The 24,278-nt window shown below is 53.7% G+C and overlaps 1 protein-coding gene across 3 annotated transcripts in view; it reads right to left on the bottom strand.

Moving 5' to 3' along the window:
- Window positions 1-11,738: 11,738 nt before the first annotated feature.
- The window catches only part of Gng7 (G protein subunit gamma 7), a 60,513-nt gene continuing 47,973 nt past the window's right edge, over window positions 11,739-24,278 (bottom strand). For all 3 annotated transcript variants that reach the window (XM_032907436.1, XM_032907438.1, XM_032907437.1), the window contains 2 exons: window positions 12,887-13,002; window positions 11,739-12,010 (listed from right to left, as the gene is read on the bottom strand). In XM_032907436.1, the coding sequence (XP_032763327.1) occupies window positions 11,885-12,010; window positions 12,887-12,970 (210 nt within the window). In that variant the 5' untranslated portion in view covers window positions 12,971-13,002 and the 3' untranslated portion in view covers window positions 11,739-11,884. The remainder of the gene's footprint in view (window positions 12,011-12,886; window positions 13,003-24,278) is intronic.

Here is a 24,278-nt window from a genome sequence, read left to right as displayed (position 1 = left end):
ATCATTCCGGGACGCCACGAAGTCACAGGTGCTTGCACGCACTGTGGGCATGCAGGCAGGCACTCAGACAGCAGCACACAGGATTTGCAGTGTGTAGAAAACGAGGCCACGCCCAGGCCGGCGACCACGCCCACTGCTCCTGGAGCCGGAAGACCTGCGCCGGCGTCACGGGTTTCCACCCGCGCCGGGATTCCCTGGCCCAGATCACCCGTGACGGTGGCGCCGTCCTGCGTGGGCCACACTGGAGCCGGGATCGGATGACATCAGCTCTACGTTTGATTTTGCGCAGGCCGAGCACATGGACAAAGAAAATGTGTCCGTGGGTTTTCGTTTGTGTGTTTGCGTGTGCATTTATAGAGAGTCCTTAGAATGGGGCTGGGCAGGGCCTCGAACTATTCCACGCATGGAGAAACTGAAGCTGGGTTCTGCCTGCCTTACCAGCTCGTGTCTGTGGCCACAAGGTTGCAGGCTGGGGTCTCTGCACCTGATCCAGGCTTATTTAGGGCTGGAAGTATCTTAACCCTCAGTCCGTAGGACTGGGGCCAGGCACTGTGGGCCTTCCTGGGATGAAGGAACTCTGAGTTCTGTCCCCAGCATAGCATAAACCAGATGGCATGTGATACATGTCTCTCACTCCACTGCTCCTGACGCTGTGGTGGGATTGCTGTGAGCTTGAAGCCACGCAGGCTACATGCAAACCCTCGTCCCCAAAATACAAAAAAATCAAACATCCTTCCCTCTAAGGACTGGGATTGTAGCTCAGCGCACAGGACCCTGGCTCCCTTCCTAGCACCACACTCCCTGGATGTACTGGCACAGATAAGTCATCAGCACCGGAGAGGCAGGAGGGTCAGAGGTTCAAGGTCACCACAGCTGCCTAGTGAAAGTTCCGTCTATTTTCCAAAAGACTACGGCAAAGATCTGTGCAGGGCAGACCCCTTCCCTCTGGTCACCCTCTGTCCACAAGTTGGCTCAGAGAGGTCTTTGGGTGACATAGCTACACACAGCACAGCAGGCGCCAAAGCCGCAGCCAAGTGTTCACTGCTTGGCATCCCGGCCTCTGCTGTGGCCTGAGGCCGTGCCCACATGGGAGCCAGGGCACCCGGCCGGCCGGCCGAGTCGGTTGGGGTGTGTCCACTGGCTCCTGCTGACTCCAAGCAGACAACACTCTAAATATATCCTGGGAGGGGCTGAGAACTATTTTTAGCCTGGGTGGCTTGGGCCCTCCCAGTTCCCAGGTCAGCAATCTTGAGGCCAGCCAGGACCTGGGAGAAAGGGAGGAGGTTGGCTTCATTTTCTGAGGTGCCTACACTCTGCAGCCTGGATGACGGGTGACCCTGAGGAGGAGCCTCGCAGGACAGGAGGAAGGAGAGGGTGAGGGAGATCTTGGTGGAAGTGTCCAGGGGGCACCTCTCTCAGACCCTCTGCTCTCTCCAGCCTGCCTGGCCTCCTCCTGGGCCAAACTGGCTGCTTTCTATTTGGAGACACGTCGTACTTTCCGTGGTTATATTTAGCCGCTTTGGGGATCCCTCCACCTAGCTTGGCTGACCTGCTCCCACTCCTCCCCCTCCCCCTCCTGCCTCTCCCCCTCATCCTCCCCTTTCTTACCTTCCCTCATCCTCCCTCTCCCCCCCCCCCTCCGACTGACCCAGCTTGTCTTACCCACCACACAGAACAGGCATCACCCCCTGACCTGCCACCAGCCTCAGGGGAGGGACAGCCCCTGGTCTCTGATGGGGGAGTGGCATGTCCAGAATCTCAGTGAGCAAGGCCTTCTGGCCTCCAGGAATCTATGACACCCCAGGACAGGGCAGGGCTTCCCTGGCTGTAATCTTTCACCTAGTTTTGGGAGTGTCAAGAAGCCCAACACTTCCTTTGGCTGGGGGGGGGTTTACCTTGTCCCCACAGGTGGGCTGCAGAGTGAGGGTAAACTGAGGCATAGAAGATGCTTGGGGTAGAGGGAACGTGACCTTATTTCCACCAATACTATGTCTAAGTGCTGGGCCAACTAGGGACGATTTATTTACTTCTCTGGGCCTCCTTTCAGGATATGTCCTGGGAATCACAATGAGGTAAAGGATTTATCAACGAATGTGTTAGAGAACTTAGAATGGGATTCACCTGGCGAACTGAGCCAGGGTCTCCAGAAGGAGGCAAGTTCAGGCACCGAAGTACCCAGTACTGGAGTACTAGTACTTAGCAATCTAGCACTTAGTACTCTATAAAGTGTCAGTACCCAAGCCCAGCTAAGGGGCTCCCAAGTACCCACGCCCAGCTAAGGGACTCCCTCTGGTGTCTGCCCTTACATCCTGTGAAGCCCAGGCCTTCTGTTCTAGGACCTTGATGGGGGAGAACCCAGAGTACAGCACAGGACACTGAGGCCATGGACTGGGCTCGCGGGTCTCATGATTGGTGACACACAGGCCAGCACATGCCCCTGGCTTCCCACTGGTGGTGACCTACACTTTATGCCAGGCGGCCTTGGTCATTCTGTAGCCCTGCAGTTGGATTAACAGAGGCCTGTGTCTGTGGGCTCACTGTGCCATGGGTGCCTTCTGACCGCTCCTCAGTGTCCACGCTCAAAATAACAGGATCTCGTTCTGTTTTAAGACAGAGTCCTGCTATGTAGCCCTGGCTGATGTGGAAAATACTGTGAATACGCTGCTGGCCTGCAATTTGTGGCCATCCTCCTGCCTCTACCTCCAGAGTGCTTGGATGACAGGCGTGACACCATGACCTCATGAAGATATCAGAATTTGGGGGCTGGAGAAGTGGCTCAGTGGTTAGGAGCACTGACTGCTCTTCCAGAGGTCCTGAGTTCAATTCCCAGCAACCACATGGTGGCTCACAACCACCTGTAATGGAGTCTGATGCCCTCTTCTGGTGTGTCTGAAAACAGCTACAGTGTACTCATGTACATAAAATAAATAAATATTTTTTTAAAAATCAGAATTTCAGTCAGGCATGGTGATGCATGCCTTTAATCTCAACACTCAGAAGGCAGAAGCAAGTAGATCTCTGAGTTCAAGACCGGCCTGGTCTACGAGTGAGTCTGGGGCAGCCAGGCCTGCACAGAGAAACTGTGTCTGGGAGAACCAAATTAATAATGATAATGATAATAATAATAATAGTAGTAGTAGTAGTAGTAGTAGTAGTAGTAGTAGTAGTAGTAATAGTAGGTAGTAATTTGGCACAGGAATGATGCGGCTGCGTTGGTAAAGGAATTTCTATGAGAGACACAAAAGTGAGGTGCAGCAGCACAGGAGGATCCCCAAACCCCGGGTTTAGTCTAATCTGCCTTCTGAGATTGTCCCTAGGCCAGCTTGTGGGTGTCCCCTCATCTCTGAACTTGCCCCTCAGCAAGTATTAAAATTTCAATCCCTTTAAAATATCCAATCTCTTTTAAAATGCAACGTCTTTTTACAATTCAAAGTCTCTTAACCGTGGGCTCCACTAAAAATACTTTCTTCCTTCAAGAAGGAAAAATATCAGAGCACGGTCACAATCAAAAGCGAAATCAAACTCTAACCGTCCGGTGTCTGGAATCCACTCATGGTGAAGCCCAAGGCCTTGTGCATGCTCTCAGCTCCTCACTGGGGGCTTCTGGGTAGGCTTTTCCCCTAGGCAGGTGCCCTCTAAGGCCGGAGATGCTGGATTTCTTGGAGCTAGTCTGGGTGCTTGAAATCAAAACTGTGTCCTTGTAGTGACAAGTGGGGTTCACTGCTGAGCCATCTTTTAGTTCTTCCCCGATTCCCCGATTCCCTCCTCTGCTCTGTATGTAACCAGCACAAGCCTTACCTCTTTTTTTTTTTTTTTTTTTTTTAAAGATTTATTTTATTTATTCTATATAAGTACACTGTAGCTGTCTTCAGATACACCAGAAGAGGGCATCGGATCTCTTTACAGATGGTTGTAAGCCACCATGTGGTTGCTGGGAATTGAACTCATGGCCTCTGGAAGAGCAGTCGGGTGCTCTTAACCGCTGAGCCATCTCTCCAGCCCAAGCCTTACCTCTTTATCGCGGCCTATGCCCCTTCCTTGTTTGACCTGTTCTTACCCCAGGTTCTGACTCCTGTCCTCTTCTGAACCGCCCCGCACACACCATTTTCACATTTAGATTTCATATACAAGATCAAACATGACGTAATTGCTTCCTGGCTCTGCCAGTGAGCGCCGCCATCTTCGCTTTCCCCCACCCTGCCCCCTTCTAAAGCCCCAAACCTAGCCAGTCTTCTAGGCTTCAAAGCGGGGTGTGACGGAGCCCGGGTGAGGTAAGACTCTGACTTCCCCATCTGGCCAGCAGCTTCCTCTGCACTTCCGGCCGTTTTCTCTGAAGATGCTCCATCTCCTGCCCTGCCAGGCTGCGCAAGGCAAGGTGAGCTTCCTTTCCTCGAAGCCAGGGCCCGGGGCGGGGGATCCAGCCCTTTTCTCTGAAGGAGCCTGGCCGGGCCTCAGCACCTCAACCTCCTAATCCTGCCTGATCCTGTAGGACTCTTAAAGTTATTTAGATCTTGGGGATGAGTAAGAAAGGACAGAAACACCTTGGGTGTGAAGTAAGGTCTTGGGGACTGCAGCCTGAGAAGGCAGATGGATCCCGACCCCGGGCACCTGTTGCTTGGCTCGGCCCCCACGTCCCACTGGCTGGCCCGGTGTAGTCTCACATGAACAAGAGCAAGTTTCTTTCCCACCCTGAGCTTGGATTTCTTCCCAGAACGATAAATTCTGGTGAAACTGAGTGGGTGCATTCTCAGGCCATCAGCCAGGGCCGCATTCCGTCACTCTTCCCACAGTAAAACCTACTGCTTCCAAGGTTCGGGTCCCACGTGTCCTGGAGAGAGCTCACACACACGCGCGCGCACACACACACACACACATACACGCATGCACACACGCACACATGCACGCATGCACACACACACACACATACACGCATGCACACACGCACACATGCACGCATGCACACACACATGCACTCACCCACGCACACAGCCTGTATCCTTAGGTAGTGTGTTAATTCCATTTCTACTAAGGTGATAAATGACGCTGAGGAAAAGCAGCAAAGAGAGAGAGAGTTTATTTGGTTCTTGGTTCTGGTCTGTCACAGACGTTATCAAGGCAACAGGAAGTTAAAACAACCATCAAGTTAGCGAAGGGCACATGCTAGTCCTCCACTCCTCCTGTTTGATACAGTTCAGGGCCAAGCCACATAGAGAATGGTGCTGCCCACGGTGGGCTGGGGTCTCCCCACATCAGTTAGTCAAGTAATCAAGAGGATCCCTCACTGACAGGCTCACAGATCAGCCGGATCCAGACAATCCCAGGGGACTGTACACTGTGACCAGGTCTTTGTCAGAGTCATCTGGACCTGCACTGACAGCTCCTAGGAAGCCTTAAAAATGCTTTTACTGGGGTTGGGGTTTTAGCTCAGTGGTAGAGCGCTTGCCTAGCAAGCGCAAGGCCCTGGGTTCGGTCCCCAAGCTCCGAAAAAAAGAAAAGGAAAAAAAATGCTTTTACTACATTTATTTGTTAAAAAATGTTTATTAGTGGCCTGAGACTTCAAATCCAGCTCTTGCCAGACATAAGCAGGCAGATCTCTTTGAGATCAAGCCCGTGCTAGTCTATGTAGTGAGTTTGATGTCAGCCAGAAAGACAGAGGGAGACCTTGCTTCAAAAAGGTTTTCTCATTTTTCATTTCTCATTGATTTATTTGTGTGCGAACCAAATACGCTTACTGGGGCTGCTTACAGGAGCGTGGGTGGTGTGGGAGCCCACAGGGCATGGTGAGGACTCACCAGAGCTGTACCACTGGGGTCTGGGAGTGCCCTCCCCTCCTCTCACTCTACAGTTCTTTCTTGTTCACAGAAGCCCTGAGCCTAAGCTTTGTAAATGTCCTGCGAGCCACATGAGCCTGAAATATGTCATTTCCCCATGTCCTCTGGAAGAGCGGCAGGTGCTGTCGGGCTCTACCTGTTGAGCCATCCGCCCAGCCTTGAGCACAGCCTGAACACTCTGTAGTCCGGAAAGAACCAGCCCAGCCTGTCATGCTAACATGGGCTGTCATGCTAACACGGCCTGTCATGCTAGGTTGCCCTCCTCTTATTCCTTTGAGACAGCATCTCTCTCGGAGCCCAGAGCTAGATGGCAGCCAGTGAGCCCTGGAAAGTCATCTGCACCCCCCCGACACCATGCTGGCCGCCAGGTTAATTGTGGAGGTCAGAGGACAACTTTCAGGAGTCGACTTCCCCTTCTACCATGTCCCAGGGATCGAACTCAGGCCCTTAGGCTTGGCAGCAAGTGTCTCCTCCCCAATCCCCCGGCTGTCCCTTTAGCCCTGTTTGCTTGTTTAACTGTTTTCAATTACATCTGTACCTGGGCCCTATGGGTGCCTTTGGAGGCCAGAAGGGCACATTGTAGCCCCTGGCGCTAGAGTTATGTGGGCTCTGGGAACCTAACCCGGATCCTCTGCAAGAGCAGCCATTACTCTCAACCTCTGAGCCAGCACCCTAGCTGCCTCCACGCCATTTTGTTTCTGTGTTTTTGAGGCCTTAAACTCACAGCAATCCTCTTGCCTCCACCCCTGGGCGCTGGGATGACAGGTTTGAGCCAGTCTCCACCCCTGTCCAGTAGACAGTTGTCATAAAATGTCCATGTAAAAGCCGCGGTGACCCTCGGGCGCTGGATGATCCAGAGCTCAGAACCCACCTGCCAGGTTCTTTGCTCCTAAGCAAGTGGACCAAGGCCCAGCCCCGTCTGTTTAGATGTGGGTGTGTTTGGGGCTGTTGCCCTGATGATCACAGCCGTCACCTGAGGGTCACCTGTTTTCCGTGGACTCCCAATGTTCGCCTCTCTGCAAAGCTTGTTTCCCTCAGCACAGTGTTCTCAAGTCACCCCATGCTAGCACCGTGTCCCTTCCCGTGGCTGAGTCGCATCCTTTGCTGGGAATGTTTCCTTTCCCTGTGGCCAAATGCCTCAGATGCTTCCAGCTTTTATCTCTAGAACCAGAACCGCTCAGAACATTTCCTTTAAAAGAATCATTTATCTTGTTTTTAGTTATTTGTATTATGTTTGAGTGCAGTACCCTCAGAGGCCAGAGGGGGCGTCAGATTCCCCTGGAGCTGGAGTCTCGGGAGGTTGTGAGGCGCCACGTGGTTGCTGGGAATTGAAGCTGGGACCTCTGCAAGAGCAGCCAGTGCCTTAACTGCAGAGCCACCTCGCCGGCACCAGGTTCTGTAGCTCAGGCTAGTCTTGCACTCCAGATCCGCCTGCCCCGGCCTCCCAAGTGCTGCCCCTGTGTCTCTGTCTTGTGGCTGTGATCTGCCCCTGTCACAGGAAAGCTTCCACAGAGCCCTTTAGGACATTTAGGGTCTCTGAGAAGCTGTTCTGGAGGGTTTGTGAGACTGCAGAGCAGGGTGTGTGGCCTGTGATTCACGCACATTAGCTTGGTTCGGGGATGCGGCAGCATCGTCTCATACACAGCAGACACTTCTGGAAACCTGCCCTGTTCTTTTTTAACTCCTAAGCCTTCCTGGCCTGAGGCCCCGCTCACCGCCACCTTTAAAACTTCCTGCAGTTCCAGTCAACTTTGCTGTCCCGGGAAGGCTGGCTCTGTTTGGGGGAGAGGGTTGTCACCGATGTCTCACAGTGTGACCTCATGTACAGAGAGCCGCTGGGAACGCTGTGCAGAGTGGAGCCCGGGAATCCATCCTCCCCTCCTCCGCTCCCGGAATCCCGGGTCTCTGCCCAGGTGAGTTTGTTGGCCATGGTCCCTCAGAGGCAACCACAGGCCACAGCAAGGGGTAGCTGAGTCAACAGCACACCCTTTCTAGCCGGCTCTCCCTCCCTCCTCACTGTCCCAAGTTCACCCTGGACCTCGGGTCACAGAAATGTCTGCCTCAAGCTCAGGCTCCATGGGCACCAGGCTGTAGGTGGCTGCGGCAAGCCCCAAGGACCCCCCTCATCTGCACCCTCAGAAGTCATGTCATCTCCCACAGCAGAGAAACGTTGCAGAGGGCCCTGTGCCGGGGACTGTCCTGGGTTATCCAGCACTTCCTGTCTCCAGTCTGGTCCTCAGGAGGCAGGTGAAAGGCAGGCAGACTGGGACACCCGGCACTGCTGGCTGCAAAGGAGGCGGCTGGGGCTGTGAGCCCAGGGATGCAGGGCCTGCGGCAACTGTAAGGGACTAGCTAGGTACTTCCTGGAACTTCCTTGCTGTCCTGGACTACAGCCAAGGGATGCCCGTGTTTTAACATCTGATTGCACAAGTGTTTAGGAATAAAAGTGTTTAGGTCTATCCTTTATGGTGCTGGGATTGAACCCAGGACTTTTGCACACACGATGTGAGCTTTCTTTCACGGAGCCATGTTCTAAGCCCCTTGTTGGGTGACTCTAGGCAGGTATACAGTGTGCCTGGAAACAACAAAAAGTCCGGGGCAGGGGAGCACAGTGGGAGGAGCACTCACCCAGTGTGAACAAAGCTCTGGTTCCCACCCCCAGCACTGTGGGGACTCAGCCATGCTGGCCACCCTGTCACACAGTACTCAGGAGTTAGAGGCAGGAAAGTCAGGCTAGCCTGCAATGTACAATGAGTTCGAGGCCAGCCTAGACTATGTGAGATGCTTGTCTCAAAACAAAACAGTTCAAAGAGCAGACCTAAGGTCCTCCAGGCCTGAGCCTCATGCCTCTCTCACCCCAGGTGTCCGATGGAGTCCCTGAGAAAGGGGGTGTGAAAGGCTGGGCACCATCCCTCACAATATCTGAGCCATCCTGTCAGGGAGAGAAAAAGACTTTGGAGTCAAGGCAAAAGGAAAAGAGAGGTTTTTATTGTGGAGGACTCGTCCTCCTGTGACCTCATTCCACACAATAGCAACACTGGGAGAGTGGGAATGGCACACGGGATTTTTTTTTTTTTTTAATCAGAAATAAAAACCAGAGTCACAAAGCAGTGTGAAGGGGGAGGAGCCAGCCCTGGAGTGTGAAGGGGGAGGAGCCAGCCCTGGAGTGTGAAGGGGGAGGAGCCAGCCCTGGAGCGTGAAGGGGGAGGAGCCAGCCCTGGAGCGTGAAGGGGGAGGAGCCAGCCCTGGGGCAGAATTGGAAAGTGACATGTGACATCTGGCCGGTGTGTATGGCTTCTGTGTAGGATGCACCCCCATGCCCACCATCCTTCTTAGGTAGGAAGTCCCTCCTGGGTGGCTCAAGTTGCAGCAGGTCTGACAGATTTGGGTTTTGTTTTGTTTTGTTTTTAGACAGTGTCTCTATAACCTTGGCTGTCCTGGAACTCACTCTGTAGACCCGGTTGGTCTCGAATTCACTGAGATCCGCCTGCCTTTGCCCCCCAAGTGCTGGCATTGAAGGCGTGGGCCACCATTCTTGGCTCCTAATTGCTCTGATGTGTTCTGGTTTCCCTAAGCGTCTCTAGGCCGAGGCAGGGCTTCAGTGCTTAGGACGTACACAGGCTACACCAGCACATCTTACCCTCCCTGGGAGCAAGAGGCCACTTTGTCCTTGGCCTGCGAGTCACCCGGGGAGGGGGAACTGGAGGTGTGGGCAGAGATGCAGATTTGAGTTTTTGTCCCAGAGCTGAGAAACAAGGCTGCGACCAAACGCAGGCTGGCCAGGCTGGCACAGCAGCCTCCAGAGGGAAAGAATCAGGCGTGTTAGGAACATGAGAGAGCACACTGAAATGTCTGTCTTTGAGACATGGTCTCATGCAGCCCAGGCTAACCTTGAGCCCATCGTGTGGCTGAGGAAGACCCTGAAGTTCTGATCTTCCTGCCTCTACATCCCCAGTGCCCACGCCTGGTTTTTTTTTTTTTTTTTTTTTTTTTTTTTTTTTATTGAGCTTGGGGTGGAACCCAGGTTTCTAGCATGCTGGCTGGGTGTTCTGCAGTCCAGGTCCCCAGAATGTATGTCCTTTCCTCTCTCCTCACTGTCCCCTGCCAGTGCAGCTGGAGACACACCTGCTGGGACCTGGTTCCTAGCCTAATGAAAGGTGGCTGCAGTTCTGGAGGGACACTGGCTTTTCTGATTCCACCACAGGTTCTGAGAGTCAGGCTCACCAAAGTCCTGGCTCTCTCTGACCAGTAATTGGGAGTCAGAGCACAGGAGGAGCCTGACCCTTGGTCTGTGCTCTCTGTGGCCCATGGAGGGGGAAACAGGGTCCTCTCTTAGCACCTGCAGTGCCCCTCCCCCTTAGTCACATCCCAAACTTCTTTCCCTGATTCCATCAAATGGACTTGGGGGCGGGGGGCTGCCACCTTATCTAGGTGGTAGGTTGTGCCTAATAGGCTAGGAGCCAGATCTGCGGGCTCCATTCACTTTGCCCATGGGCAGTTTGAGCAACTGTCCAGGGATGAGCCTGGCACAGGGTTTGGGAAGCAGATTTCCACCAGAGCTGCAGGGAATAACTGGACTGGCTTCATTTCTGCTCCCACACTGATCCGGCAGGAGAAAGAGGTAACTGGAGTCTCAAATGCTTGAGATGCCTTTGTGTATGGCTGCAGACCACACTGGCACACCTAAGCTGTGTCCTCCCTAGACCTGCCACTGTCACTGTCATAGACAGACGGCCTGTCATCTCCCGTCCAATCCTACGCCAGGCATGCAACACAGGCCTATCAGGTAGGTACTCTGGAGCCAGAGGCAGGAAGATCTCCAGTTCCAGTCCAGGCCAGCCTGGACTTTAGGGCTCTGCTCACACAATAGAGAAGAGGCCTGCCTCAGAAGTGGAGTGCTATCTAGAATCTACCAGTAAGGGTCTGGGGGCGTGGTCAGGGTGGAGCCCCTTCTAGAATCCCCAGTAGGGGGCTGAGGCATGGTCAGGGGTGGAGCCCCTTCTAGAATCCCTCAGTGGGGGACTGGGGCGTGGCCAGGGGTGGAGCCCCGTCTAGAATCCCTCAGTGGGGGACTGGGGCGTGGTCAGGGGTGGAGCCCCGTCTAGAATCCCCCAGTGAGGGGTTGGGGGTGTGGTCAGAGATGAATCTCCCAATGAAGGAGTGCAGAAAATGGCCACAGTCCACACATTGAGGGACTTGGGTTCTAGTTAGTTAAAAAATAGTTTGACCCAGGAAGGGGGATCTGGAGGCACAGTCACGATGTGGGATGGAGAACCCCATCGCTCCTTCTCAATCACCTCAAGATAATTAAATCTGCACTTCTGCCCTCACAACCATCTGTGTAACTGGGAGAAAAACGAGGAGCCACCAATGACCATATGGATCTCAGGCTTCGGAGACAAAGTTACACACTCGGCCATACCAGCAAGTGCTTCCTTTGTATGGAGACCCAAATGCCCGTTTCTGGAATGGGCCAAGTCTCTGGAGAAAGGGCATCACTGTCACCGTGCACACGACAGGGCCACTCGAGAATGACACTGGGTAGTACAGGGTGCATTGTGTGTGCCGCGTGTGGAGCCAGAGGTCAAGGCTGGGTATCCTCCTCTGCCTTGTGTCTGGAGGCATCGTTTCTCACTGTCTGGAGTTTACTGGCCGCTAGGATGCAGTCCCCAAGCCGCGGGGATCCTTCCATCTCAGCCTTCTGACACCGCGCCTGCATGTTTTATGTGGGACCCGAGGACTGCAGCTATGGTCCGAAAACTTGCTAGGCTCGCCCGTTCGCCAACAGAACCCTCTCCCCAGGCCAACTAAGGGGAGCTTAAAAACTGTCACATCAGTGGTTCTTGACGGGAGGGGGTGGATGAGGCTAAAGTTAGGCCAGGACGAACTCCAGCTAGGTCAGGAGGCTCCAGGCATTCACAATGGTTTCTGTTCCTTTAAAATTCAAAGTAGAAGGGATTCAAATATTTTTTTTTCTTACAGGAAAAACTGGGCAATACCTTTGGAGTGGGAAGAAAGAGAGGGAGAGGAAGGAGGGAGGAAGAGAGAGAGAACTAGAGAATTATGCAAGGCTTTTTGTCTTTGAATGGATTTTCAGAGGCTGGTACACCAACCAGCAAGGGGTCATTCCGGGCATGTTGCTCACAGTAGCTCATCAGTTCTGACGAGGCCTTGGAGACCTGTGTAGCACAAGGAGGAGAAAGGAGAGGTCACATGGAACAGATAACCACAGCAGCCACAGGCAGGGAGAGCCCAGAGGAGGCCACACACACTCTGTGGTACACATGCTGTGGAATATTACACAGTCATGGTAAAGAATGAGGCTCTGATACAGGTTACAACACAAAGGGATTTTGAGGAACTTGTGTTCAGTGAGGGAATCAAACGCAGAAGCCACATAGTATATACCCACTCCATGATAAAGTATTTCTAGAATGAGTGAATCCAGAGATAGTAAGTAGAGAAATGGCTGTGAGGGAATGGGACGAGGTGATGGCTCTGTTAACAGGCCTTGGCATGGGCTTATGGTCCTGAAAGTGTAACAAGCAGTGAGAGGGCTGGGGGCGTGGCCATGGACGGGGTCCCACCCAGAATCCCCCCAATGAGGGGGTGGGGGCGTGGCTCAGAGTACAAATGTTCCAGGACCCTCTGGGCTCCTCTGAGGATTCTCAGCCCCTTTTTATTTACTACACGGTTCAGTTTTCTTTTGAAATGAAATGTTTCGTTTCATTTTCTTGTCATTTCAAGAAACGAAAACCATGCCAGATTGTGGAAGCAGCTGGACACCCATCTGCGCCATTCCTCTGTGTATATTTCCTGCTCCCCTCTGTGGTAACCGGAGGAAGACAAGGAACTGACAAGAGGGTGACCCGAGTCGCCTGCAGTGCCGGCCTGATGCGGAAAGCCACGTTCACCCCAGGTTCAGTCCCGACAGACAGAACACAAGCGGCTGTGGCTCGCTCTCAGGTTTACCCCTGGGTACACAGAATCTATGGCTGAGGACAGGTGCCCTCTCACAGGGTCCCCCTCACTCCCCACCCCCTGACGCAGCTCACCTTGATGCGTTCGATCCCAGCTTCGATGCGCAACTGCTCCACCAGCTTCCGGGCCTGGGCGACGTTGTTAGTACCTGACATCATCAGCCATGAGCGTGGACCTGGCGTCTAGAGAGCTGGAGGGCACAGACGGCCTGGTGTGAACCTGCTGCTTAGACCCTGTGAACCCTGACCCCTGACCCCGCTGGCCTCTCAGAGTGGCCCAGCTCTTGCGGCTGTCCATCCCTGCAGGCGGAGTGGTAAGGGGCAAAAGCCACGGGGCGAGTCAGGGTCATCCCAGCATCACCTCCCTTAGCCAGTCATACAATCACACATTCACTCATGGAACGGGTCTAGAGAATTGTGACCGCACGGCCCAGGCCCGAGGGCTGATGATAATTCAACAAAAGGTTGTCTATTTGTCCTGAGCTAGGGGATTCAAGAACTGGTGGCCTGGGCCATGGCTGGGCTGCCTGGGTGGGCGGGGCTACCAAGCTGGGTAAGAATTCTTGGGGAAGCCACGGCTGAAGGGACTCTTCAGACAGCTCAGGTGGGAGGGGACTCGGAAGTGACTCCACCTCCTGAGCCACACCCAGTCCCTCTTTTACATTTATTTACATATATTGTGTGAATGTGGGGGAGGGGCGGGGGAAGATATTGGAGCACTTGTGAAGTCAGAGGACGGCTTGCAGTTGTGGGTTCTCTCCAGGCATTGAAGCGAACTTGTTAGTCTTGTAGCAGGTGCTTCACCATCTGAGCCCTCTCAGCGGTCCTAGCGTTTTATTGCTTAAAACTATCTGTGTAGGCATGCCTGTTTGCACGTGCATGTGCATGTGCTCGAGTGTGAGTGTGTGTACGCACGCACATTTGCATGCATTACTGCACCCATGCAGAGGTCAGGGGACAGGCTGTAGGAGTCTGCTGTCTTCTTCCCTGTGGGTCCCTGGGACAACACAGATCCTCAGTTTTGCTGCAATTCCCTTTTCCAGCTGAGACCTCTGGCCAGCCCTCACCAGAGTTAATCAAATGCTCAGTGAAATCGCCTTATATTTTTCGTTGCAGCTTGCCATGAACTGACAGTGAATTTTGTTTTGTTTTGTTTTGAGACAGAGTCTCCCTGTGTAGCCCAGGCTAGCCAGGAACTTCTGCCTTAGATTCTCAAGGTCTGGGATGATAGGCTTGGCCTAAGCCAACCATCTAGTTTAGCAATGTTCCTAACCAGTTTTCAGTTAGCGGTCATAACACAAAATCCTTTGGCCCTGCCTGGCTCCCTGGGGTGTGGGCAGACATCCAGTGCCCCTCCTGGGGACAGAGAAGCCAGCCTCTGCCTCGGTGTGGGCTGCAGAGAAATCACTCATCCGAGCTTCCAGGCAGGACATGGAAACCGCGTGGACTTCAGCCTGAGATTTCTCTTGAGCTAAATATAGTTGAGTAGAGAGAACAAGGACCAGGCGCTTTTCCTGGGAAGCTGGGGAGTAGAGGGCAGGGGATGGGCCGGCTCAATCTGTGTGTGTGTGTGTGTGTGTGTGTGTGTGTGTGTGTCCACATAACAATGCATCCAAGTGCAGGCGTGTGTGCAGAGATCAGCCTGCACAGATACAAGTGCGAGTGGGTCAGAGTCTATCTCCAGATGTGTACTATGTCATGAGGATCTCTGCAGACAGGCACAGGCCATAGGCATGTCTGTATGCATGTGTGTGTGGCTATGTGCATGCTAAGCCAAGGCTCTACTCAGGAGCCATGTCTCCAGCCCCTCACTGGGGGATTCTAGATCAGTACTTAATCATATACGCGCTCGCATGTGCGTGCGTGCACACACACACACACACACTTACACACACACACCTCTGCATACACACACACACACCTCTGCATACACACACACATACACACACCTCTGTATACACACACATACACACTCTGCATACACACACACACCTCTGCACACACACACACACACCTCTGTATACACACACACACCTCTGCACACACACACACACACCTCTGTATACACACACACACCTCTGTATACACACACACACACACACCTCTGCATACACACACACACCTCTGCACACACACACACACACCTCTGTATACACACACACACCCCTGTATACACACACACACACCCCTGCATATGCACACACACACACTTCTGCATACGCACACACACACACCCTCTGCATACACACACACACACACCTCCGTATACACACACACACACACCTCTGCATACGCACACATACACACACCTCTGCATACACACACATACACACACCTCTGCACACACACACACACACACCCTCTGTTGGGGTTGGGATTTAGCTCAGCCCAGTAGAGCACTTGCCTAGCAAGCACAAGGCCCTGGGTTCGGTCCCCAGCTCCAAAAAAAAAAAGAAAAAAAAAAAAAAAAAAACCACACACCCTCTGTATACACACACATACACACCTCTGCATACACACACACACACACCCTGCACACACACACACACACCTCTGCATACACACACACACCTCTGCACACACATACACACACCTCTGCATACACAGACACACCTCTGCACACACACACACACACACACACACACACACACACACACACACACACACCTCTGCATATCACCAGTATGAACATGGCTACATTTGTCCACACATGAGTGGACATGCTTCTGTGTTCCGTGATTTTCCTGGTGTGCAGCTGGGTTTTCCTTGTGTCTGCTGACCTGAGCTGTGACCCTGAGCTATGCTTCTGTAGGCTGCTCTCTGCTCTCCAGCAGGGCAGCCAGTCCCTGACTCATACTCCAGCCCTCCCCCTCCCCCACAGGTGGTAATGGAGTCAATGCAGCCCACACCTTGAGCTGTGAGTCAGCTCCACTCATTCCTCACAGGTAGCCGGCCACGAGGTGCAGCACGTGGCAACCCTTGGGGAAAGACCTGTGGGTGGAGTGAGGCCTTCAGAGCTCCTGGCAGTGTTCACAGTGACCACAGCCGGATCTCGGGCAGCACAGGAGAACTCAGGGCATTGCCTGTGGTGACTTGGGATGATGGCCTCTCAGAGCAGCCATTGCTCTTGGCAAGGCTCTGACAGAGCATCCTGATCCTGCTAGAGTTGGAAGCCAGGGCTGGGGTTTAGCTCCCCACGTGGGGAGAGATATAATTACACCTGAGTGCTGGGGAGGATGAAGATGGCCACCCCAGGACCATGCATGGAGAAGACAGAGTAACATAGAACTGTAGAAGCACGGGGATTGTGAAGGAATTCACCTAGTTACCCAGAATGCTCTGCATGGTGCCTGCCTCCACCACTCCAGCCAGGAGCTCCCCTATGACCGCCACACAAGTCTCTGGGGGCCCGAGGAGCCCTGGCATTCTCTTTTTGGTTCTGCAGATCCCAAGAGACTGCAACTTGGTCACCGGCCCTGCTGAGGCCATGGAACCCCACATGCCGAGAGGGGAGGGATAGAAGATGCCCCAGAAGCTAGGGTCCCCTAGGTGGACGTCTTTGGGGGTCTAGTAGGGCAGGGATGCCAGGCAGGTGTACCCAGGTTCTGTGGATGATTCTGGACGGTTCTCTATGCAGCTGAACAACGATCACAGCCTTATACAACCCATCCCAACAACACTGGGGAGGCAGAGGCCAGCCCGGTCTACACGGCAAGTTCTAGGATAACCATGGCTACACAATGAGATCCTCTCAAAACCCCTAAATAAACAGGTAAGTGATGAGGCTCTTGCTGACCACGGGAAGACGGAGCCACGGAAACCAGAGAGACTGGCCAGAGCTGCTCACACAGGAAGTTCTTACGGCAGACTAGAGGTGCGTGGCTTTACCCCAGCCCTCAGAAGTTGGAGACAGAAGGATCAGGAATTCAAGGTTATCTTTGACTACATTGTGAGTTCAAGGCCAGCCTTAGCAACGTGAGTCCACATCAAAAACAAAGCAATACCACAACCACTAGCAAAAGCCAGAGGCGCCTGAGAAAGGGAGGTGTATAACAACGGCCTTTGTGTTGGTTTGTGGTTGGGTTTGTTTTGTTTTTTGAGACAGGGTTTCTCTGTGCTGCCCTGGCTGGCCTAGAACTCACTGTGAAGACCAGGCTGGCCTTGAACTCACAGAGATCTGCCTACCTCTGCCTTCCTTCCCAGTGCTGAGATCGAAGGCGTGCGCCACCATGCCCAGTGAGAGCTACCGTTCTTGGACTCTGTTTAATAACAAGGTTTCTATTAACAGTGAAACCCTTTTACGTTCCCAGTGGACAGGGTTTTAGAAGGACATACGGCCATGTGACAAGCCACCAGGACACAGGCCACTTCTGTTGCCCCAGCTACTGCACCGCACTGTGTCATGGCAGCTGACCTCAGTGACCTTGAATCCAGTCTCCATTTCCTTGTAGGTTGAAAGTCCTGGAATCTCACACTGCCAAGGGCCTAGCCTTTCTCCCAGCATGACATTGCTTCGATTCACACACTCACGTGCTGTGACCTTTCTCAGGAGTGAGTAACAACCCATCAAGCACACACAGGCCAGAGACTCAGCAGGTCATGGTGCTGCTGCCAAGTCTGAGAACCCGAGTTCAAGCCCTGGGACCACAGAGTGGACAGTGAGGACGGATCTCCTGAAGTTATCTGAGCTCTACACACACGCGCACGCACACACACACACACACACACACACACACACACACACACTCTCTCTCTCTCTATCTATCTATCTCTTTAGCTCCTGCTTTGTTTTGTTGTGACAGTCTCATGTATGTCACCTGGGCTGTCTCCCTCCTGTGCTCACTCACAGCTGAGGAAGACCCAGTGCCCCAGCCTCTGCTGTGCAGCACCAGGCTGACTGGCCTGGGCTTGTTGGAAGGTTTTACTCTGGCAGTTACAAAGTCACAGGCCTGGGTGTGTGGTGCACATGCCCTAGACCACAGACGACCCCAACCTACGACACTGGGACCCCCTTCCCACTGCCCTCCACCTCGCCCTGGGCCGGTGAGCAGGGTAACAGGCTCATGGATGGGGCCGACCCGGCTGCAGGCTGCTGGGGTCCCTCAGGTACAGAGCATGCTGGCCTGACTCCCGAGCCCCACCCAGTGTTGTGACAGAGGTGACATGTTGCCTGGGGCAAAGTCTAGGTTTGGAGGACTCCCAGAGCAGAGAAACCCTGTGACCCCAACAGCTCTGTAGGTGAACTCTGATGACTTCACAGGACCAAGCGTTTGATGGGACAGAGCCACCTCCAGCCAAGTCACTGTCATCACCAAAGGCCTCTGCTAACAGCGCCTGCAGCTCAGCGGACGCAGCTTGCTCAGTAAGCTTGCAGCTGAGTTGGGAGAGCACACAGGAGACCCTGAATTCCATCAGATCACCCCATCAACAGGGTAGAGCACACTCAGCAGAGGATCGGGAGTTCAAGACCACCCTCAGCTACATAGCCAGTTTGAGGCTATTGTGCTACATGAGACCTAGTCACCACGAAAACAAATCATAAAATATACAGAGTCCCTGTGTGGTTACAAGGGAGGACACAACGGAAGGGAGATGGACGGAGCCCACAGGCATAGGCAGAATGGTGGCAGGGAGCGTCTCTGTCTCTAGATATCCTGCGGGAAATCTCCAGGTCCCTGATCCAGGGGAAAGGGGACCTGAGTGGCCACAGCCATCCCGGAAAAACATGCACCATCTAGATCCAGGTCAGGAGTCAGATGCAGCTCTGCCTCAAGCAGAGGTGACTGCTACCTGACAGCTGGGCCACCAGTGCTTCCTGCAAATGTGGCCGGGCCAGTTTGATGCTTCTATTGAGAAACCGTGTGCAGGGTAAGGCCCTGGCCCATCCTGTGTCCTGTGCAGAGTCTGTGCAGAGAAGTCACAGGTCCCAGCCAGGCCCAGGGGGACCTGGGAAAAGTCAGGGCCCAAACTGAGCCCAGTGGGCAGAGTACTTGCAGCTCCGTTAGCAGAGTGCTTAAAGCTCAGTTGCTATAGTGCTTGTGGCTCTGTGCTTGCCTAGATGAATGACATCTTAGGTGCCGAGCCTAGCACCTAGTGTGGTAGCACCCCTGGGGAGGTGGAGGCAGGAGGATTAGAAGGCCAAGGACACCCTGGGCTACAAGTTCTTTCCGTGAGCCGGTGGTACTGAGCTGCTTATAAATGGATAGAACTGTTCCCTGGAACTCCCGTTGCATAACTTCATGGCAGAGTCCACAGGGCGGCCAGGTTCCTGGGCACGACCAGGGACCTGGCTTTGTCACAGGTCCATGCAGACATGGGTTTGAATAATACTCTGGAATCCCCTCTTTCCTGTGCCCCAGATTCGAATTGTGCCTTCTCTAACCGGAAAATAGTGGCTTTGAGATGGGGCGACAGGTCCATGCTTGTCCATCTGCACCCAAGGCGGGAACCCCACATCCATGACCTCTTTCTGTGGACTTTGAGGGAAATACTTGAGGCTCATTGCCTTACACAACCTGGTCAGATGATGAGCTCAGCTCACCTGTTTGTGAGCAGAGAATGAAAACATGTTCTGGGATGTGCTGGGGTTGGCGGGGGGCCAATATGGTGAGAAGTTCACAGCCAGAGACATAGGGAGAACAACTTAGCCGACAGGGTGCTTATAGCTCAGTAGGCAGGGTGCTTGGAGCTCAGTGGGCAGGGCGCTTATAGCACAGTGGGCAGGATGCTTGTAGCTCAGTAGGCAGGGTGTTTGTAGCTCAGTGGGCAGGGTGCTTATAGCTCAGTAGGCAGGGTGTTTATAGCTCAGTGGGCAGGGTGCTTGTAGCTCAGTAGGCAGGGTGTTTATAGCTCAGTGGGCAGAGTGCTTGGAGCTCAGTGGGCAGGTGCTTGTAGCTCAGTGGGCAGGGTGCTTGTAGCTCAGTAGGCAGGGTGTTTGTAGCTCAGTGGGCAGGGTGCTTATAGCTCAGTAGGCAGGGTGTTTATAGCTCAGTGGGCAGGGTGCTTGTAGCTCAGTAGGCAGGGTGTTTATAGCTCAGTGGGCAGGTGCTTGTGGCTCAGTGGGCAGGGGTGTTTGTAGCTCAATGGGCAGGGTGTTTATAGCTCAGTGGGCAGAGTGCTTGTAGCTCAGTGGGCAGGTGCTTATAGTACAGTGGGCAGGGTGCTTGTAGCTCAGTAGGCAGGGTGTTTGTAGCTCAATGGGCAGGGTTCTCGTAGCTCAGTGGGCAGGGTGCTTGCCTGGCATGCTGAAGCCCTCCATGCTCCATGTCCAGCATGGGGCATGGGGTTGCGAAATTGTCATCCAAGAACTTGGGAGGCAAAGGCAGAAGGATCAGGAGTTCAAGGATATTCTTGTCCACATAGGACGTTTGAGGCCAGCCTTGGCTACATGAGACTCTGGCTCAAGCACTACTACTACTACTACTACTACTACTACTACTACTACTACTAATAATAATAATAATAATAATAATAATAATAATAATATCATCCTGGCTCAAGTAACAACGACAACAATGAAGGATCATTCTAGGGTGGTGAAAATTTCTGTGACACGGTTGGTCTCAAATTCTGCTTTGCAGTAATCCTCCCGCCTTGGCCTCCCACGTAGCTTGGAGTTCTTTGTGTGACACTGTTACCAGCTCATTTGTGTGTGTGTGTTTGTGGACACAGCTTTGCTCTTTCCTTCCAACAGTGGGTCCTGAGGAGAAGCGAACTTTGGTCATCAGGCCTGGCAGCCAGTACCTTCACCACTGAGCCCTCTCACCAGCCCTCTTTCCTCTCCTTGCCAGGCCGGGGTCTCATGTAGCCCAGGCTAGCCTTGAACTTCTGACTTGCTGGGATAGACCAGGGCTTCAGCATGCCTAGCTCTGTACTGAGCCCAGCCCCAGGCATGAGTAACTCAATTCACCCTCTGCAGTATCTGTCTACCCAAATCCGGAAGCTGAGACAGGGGGATTGTCACAACTTTGAGGCCAGCCTAGTGTCATCAGTGAGACCGAGGCTCAAAAGAAAAACAAAACTGGAATTAAACCAACGCGCTGAGTGAACTCAGGCTGGGAGCGTTGACCTCGCACTTGACTGAACTCAGGTCCTTTACCCACAAGGCTGTTTTCCAAGCGCTGCACTTTGCGGCATTAATTGGTGATTGATTGAGACAAGGTTTCACCAGGTACCAGGCTGGCCTTGAACTCACACAGATCCTTTCGCCTCTAAGGAGATTAAAGGCATGGTTCACACCTGGCTAAATTTTGTTTATGCAGTACAGTTGGCCGAAAACTCGCGACAATCCAACTGCCTCCGCCTTCAAGACCTTGTGTACTTCCAGGAGAGGCCAGAGGGGGGCGTCGAGTCCCCTGGAGCTGTAATCACAGAGGGGTGTGAACCCCAGGTGGGTACTAGGAACTGAACCTGAGTCCTCTACTGGAGCAGCCAGTGCAGTAACCGCTGCGCTTTCTCCCCAGGCTACAAAGGCTCTAAAGTAGAGCTTGAGGGGCCATTCCCGCCCCCACCTCCAGACACTTTAGGAAACAATGACATTCAGACCCAAAAATGCTGGGGAACCTGTGGATGCCGGGCATAGCTCTCATAGCTGGGACACTGCCACTCCCACAGGCTGGGAAAGCACAGCGCCCCTCCCCTCCCGCAGTCTTCCCTACTGCCGAGAAAGTCCCAGGCCAGCTTGGAATCCTGTGTCAGGGGACAGGAATGTGGGGAATGCAGGGGCGGGGGCAGGGAAGGGGGGGGGGATGCTAGCGTCCCGCCAGGTGGAAGGAGGAAGCCAACCTTGGTGAGGTCTCAGCTGGGAAGACATCCCCTCCCTCTCTCCCCTCAGGGCCTGGATCAGCGAACTGGAGGGAACTGGGCTGTGTGTCTGCTTTCCAGTGCAGGAGCCAGAAACCGCCGATCGAAAGGATTCTTTAAGATCACAGCCTCGGTGGTGTGGTCCAGGTGGCTCCCTGGGACCCCCCTGTGCCAGTCCCACCCCACGCCCGCGTGTTCATAAAAGGATGAGATGGAAGTGGCTGGGGCCCGTGCTTGGTGGCCAGTTTCTGCAGGCAGAGGGTGGAGGATGGAATCCAGGGTCACCCAGAGTGAGTGTGAGGCCAGCCTGAGCTACACCAAATTAATGTCCAGACTGGGTCGGGTGAAGGTTAGAGGCTGGATAAGCCTGGGGTGAGGGGAGTGCTGGGGGGCTGGACCTGGGAGATTCTAGGCTCGATCTAGGGCGGAAGGAGTGGACCCTATCCTTGGCCACCCCCACAGCTCCTCACTGGAAATTCTAGGCGGGACTCCTCCCCTAACCACGCCCCCAGTCCGCTCACTGGGGGATTCTAGGCAGGGTCCACCCTGACCGCGCCCCTTTTATTGTTTAAGACAAGGCATCCCAGAGCTACCTAGTTTGGCCTTGAACTCCGTTTTTTTTTCCCTCAGTCTCCTAGAGCAACATGTCTCACTCCTGTCTTCCTGTCAACATCCAGGAATCTGGTTCACTTTTCCCTCCCTGGTTTCTCGTTCTGCCTGCCAAAAAGAAGTTAAGAAATAAGTGGAAAACAAACACAAAACACAACAAAACCACGAGGCCGGATGGGCAGGAGGCAGACGCAGGACGTCTGTTCGCTCCCCAGCACACGGTGTTCAGAAAGGAGCTGTGTTTACAGAGCCCAGATCAGAAGCCAAACAAACCAGACTGATGTCCTGCGGCTGCGCGTAGAGCCTGGCTGTAGCCCCATGCACTTGCGCAGCCTAACACACACCACTGTATACAAAAACAGTCTCAGCCATGATTGCACACCACTGTATATATACACAGGGGTCCCAGTGATGACTGCACACCAATTCTGAATACAAGGTCTCCACAATGACTTCACACCACTGCATATACAAGTATCCTGAACACAATTGCACACCAACTGTATACACCAGAACCTTGGTGATGGCTGCACGTGCCTGGGGCATGTACACAGGAAGGAGCTCAGGATTGGGGAGGTGGGGGAGAGGGATTTCAAGTTGCTGGGTCATGTGGTTGATTGTACTTGGTTTGGCTTTTTTTCCGGAAATTGCCAAACTGCATTCTATGGCAGCTGTAACGTCTCCTCTCCTCACCCGTGCAGTTTATTTTTTCAATTTAGTTGTGCAATTGTTTGCACTGCTCTTTTGGCTTCTCCTGGCCTGTGTTCATTCAGTGAGTCCTGGCCTAGGGGCTCCCATCCAGGGTGACTGTGACACTTGGGGAGCCCCTGGTATGGAGTGGGTGCAGCCTCTATAGAGAATGCTATAGAACAATGTCCCTAGCACCCATGGGGATCTCAGCTTGGCTTCATCTCCATAGAGACTGTGATGGTCACCACAGATGCTGGCCTTGGCCAGATGCAAGCCTCTGAAGGACCACTCCTTTGTGCTTCTCCTGGCAGCTGCGATGGGGACCCTCACTGTGTCCCCTGACCCCAGGCAGGCTCTCCTGTCACAGGGGACACTAGAGAAGGCCAAGAGCCATGGATGGAGGCTGACACCCTCTGTCCAGCCATAGGAATGCAATGCATGCTGGGATTCCCTGGTGAGCCCTCCTAGGATGGATGGACCCGGCCTGTAGCCTCTCAGGGTCATGGCGTGGGGTTGGCCACGTGAGGACAGTGTGTGACCTCACAAAAGGACTCGGAGGAGGGGGATGTATTTCCGAGGGAAACCACTGACCCAGATGAAAAACAGCATCTTGTGACTCTCTGTCAGCCGTGGCCCCTTTGTTCACAGAGTAAATGGGTCCCTGTGTGGCTATATTTAGAAAAGGGCCAAAGAACAGCCATGAGTAAAATGTCCACGAGAGGCAAAAACAGCCAGGCAGGCTCCTGCTCCCAGCACAGGCCCCAGAATGAGCTGATTTGTGATGACACGGGTGGGGACTGTCACCTTAGTGACAGGAACTGGAGAGAAAGGACCTCTGTTTACCCATCTGGCACTCTGGGGGCAGTGGGTGGTGGCCTTTGATCCCCTCTGACTCTGTGTGTGTGTGTGTGTGTGTGTGTGTGTAGGGTGGCCACAATCATGTGAGAGTTTGTAACCTTGGGAGTGGAGGCTGGGCCCCGTGGCTCCTGTCACCCACTCCGAGCTTCCTGACCCTGAGGAAATGCTGTCACCCTGGACCCATGCCAGGGCACAGGGCAGCTCTGGTCTTGTGAGCCTGTAGCTCCTGGGCTGAAGGGAGAGATGGTTGGTGGAGAGAGGAGAGGTCTATGCTGGGGACTCAATAAACTCCCACACGTGCCACTAAACCCCGTCTCTGTCTCTCTGCAGCCTCTCGGATGTTACTTTCCCACAATCACAGTGCAATCCCTCCAAGAAAGATCGACCACGTGCTTGGCTCGGTAGTGGGGGCATCAGGCACAGCACTGCTTCTCTGAACATCAGTCCCACACGGAAAAAATGAGGCAGACCCCCACCCCCAGGGGCTCCTGCCTATCCCAGCATCTAC

The sequence above is a fragment of the Rattus rattus genome, chromosome 1, assembly GCF_011064425.1.
Source record: "Rattus rattus isolate New Zealand chromosome 1, Rrattus_CSIRO_v1, whole genome shotgun sequence".
Classification (NCBI taxonomy): Eukaryota; Metazoa; Chordata; class Mammalia; order Rodentia; family Muridae; genus Rattus; species Rattus rattus.
Note: the sequence above shows the minus strand (reverse complement) of the source record. Positions and strands in the feature narration are given on the sequence as shown.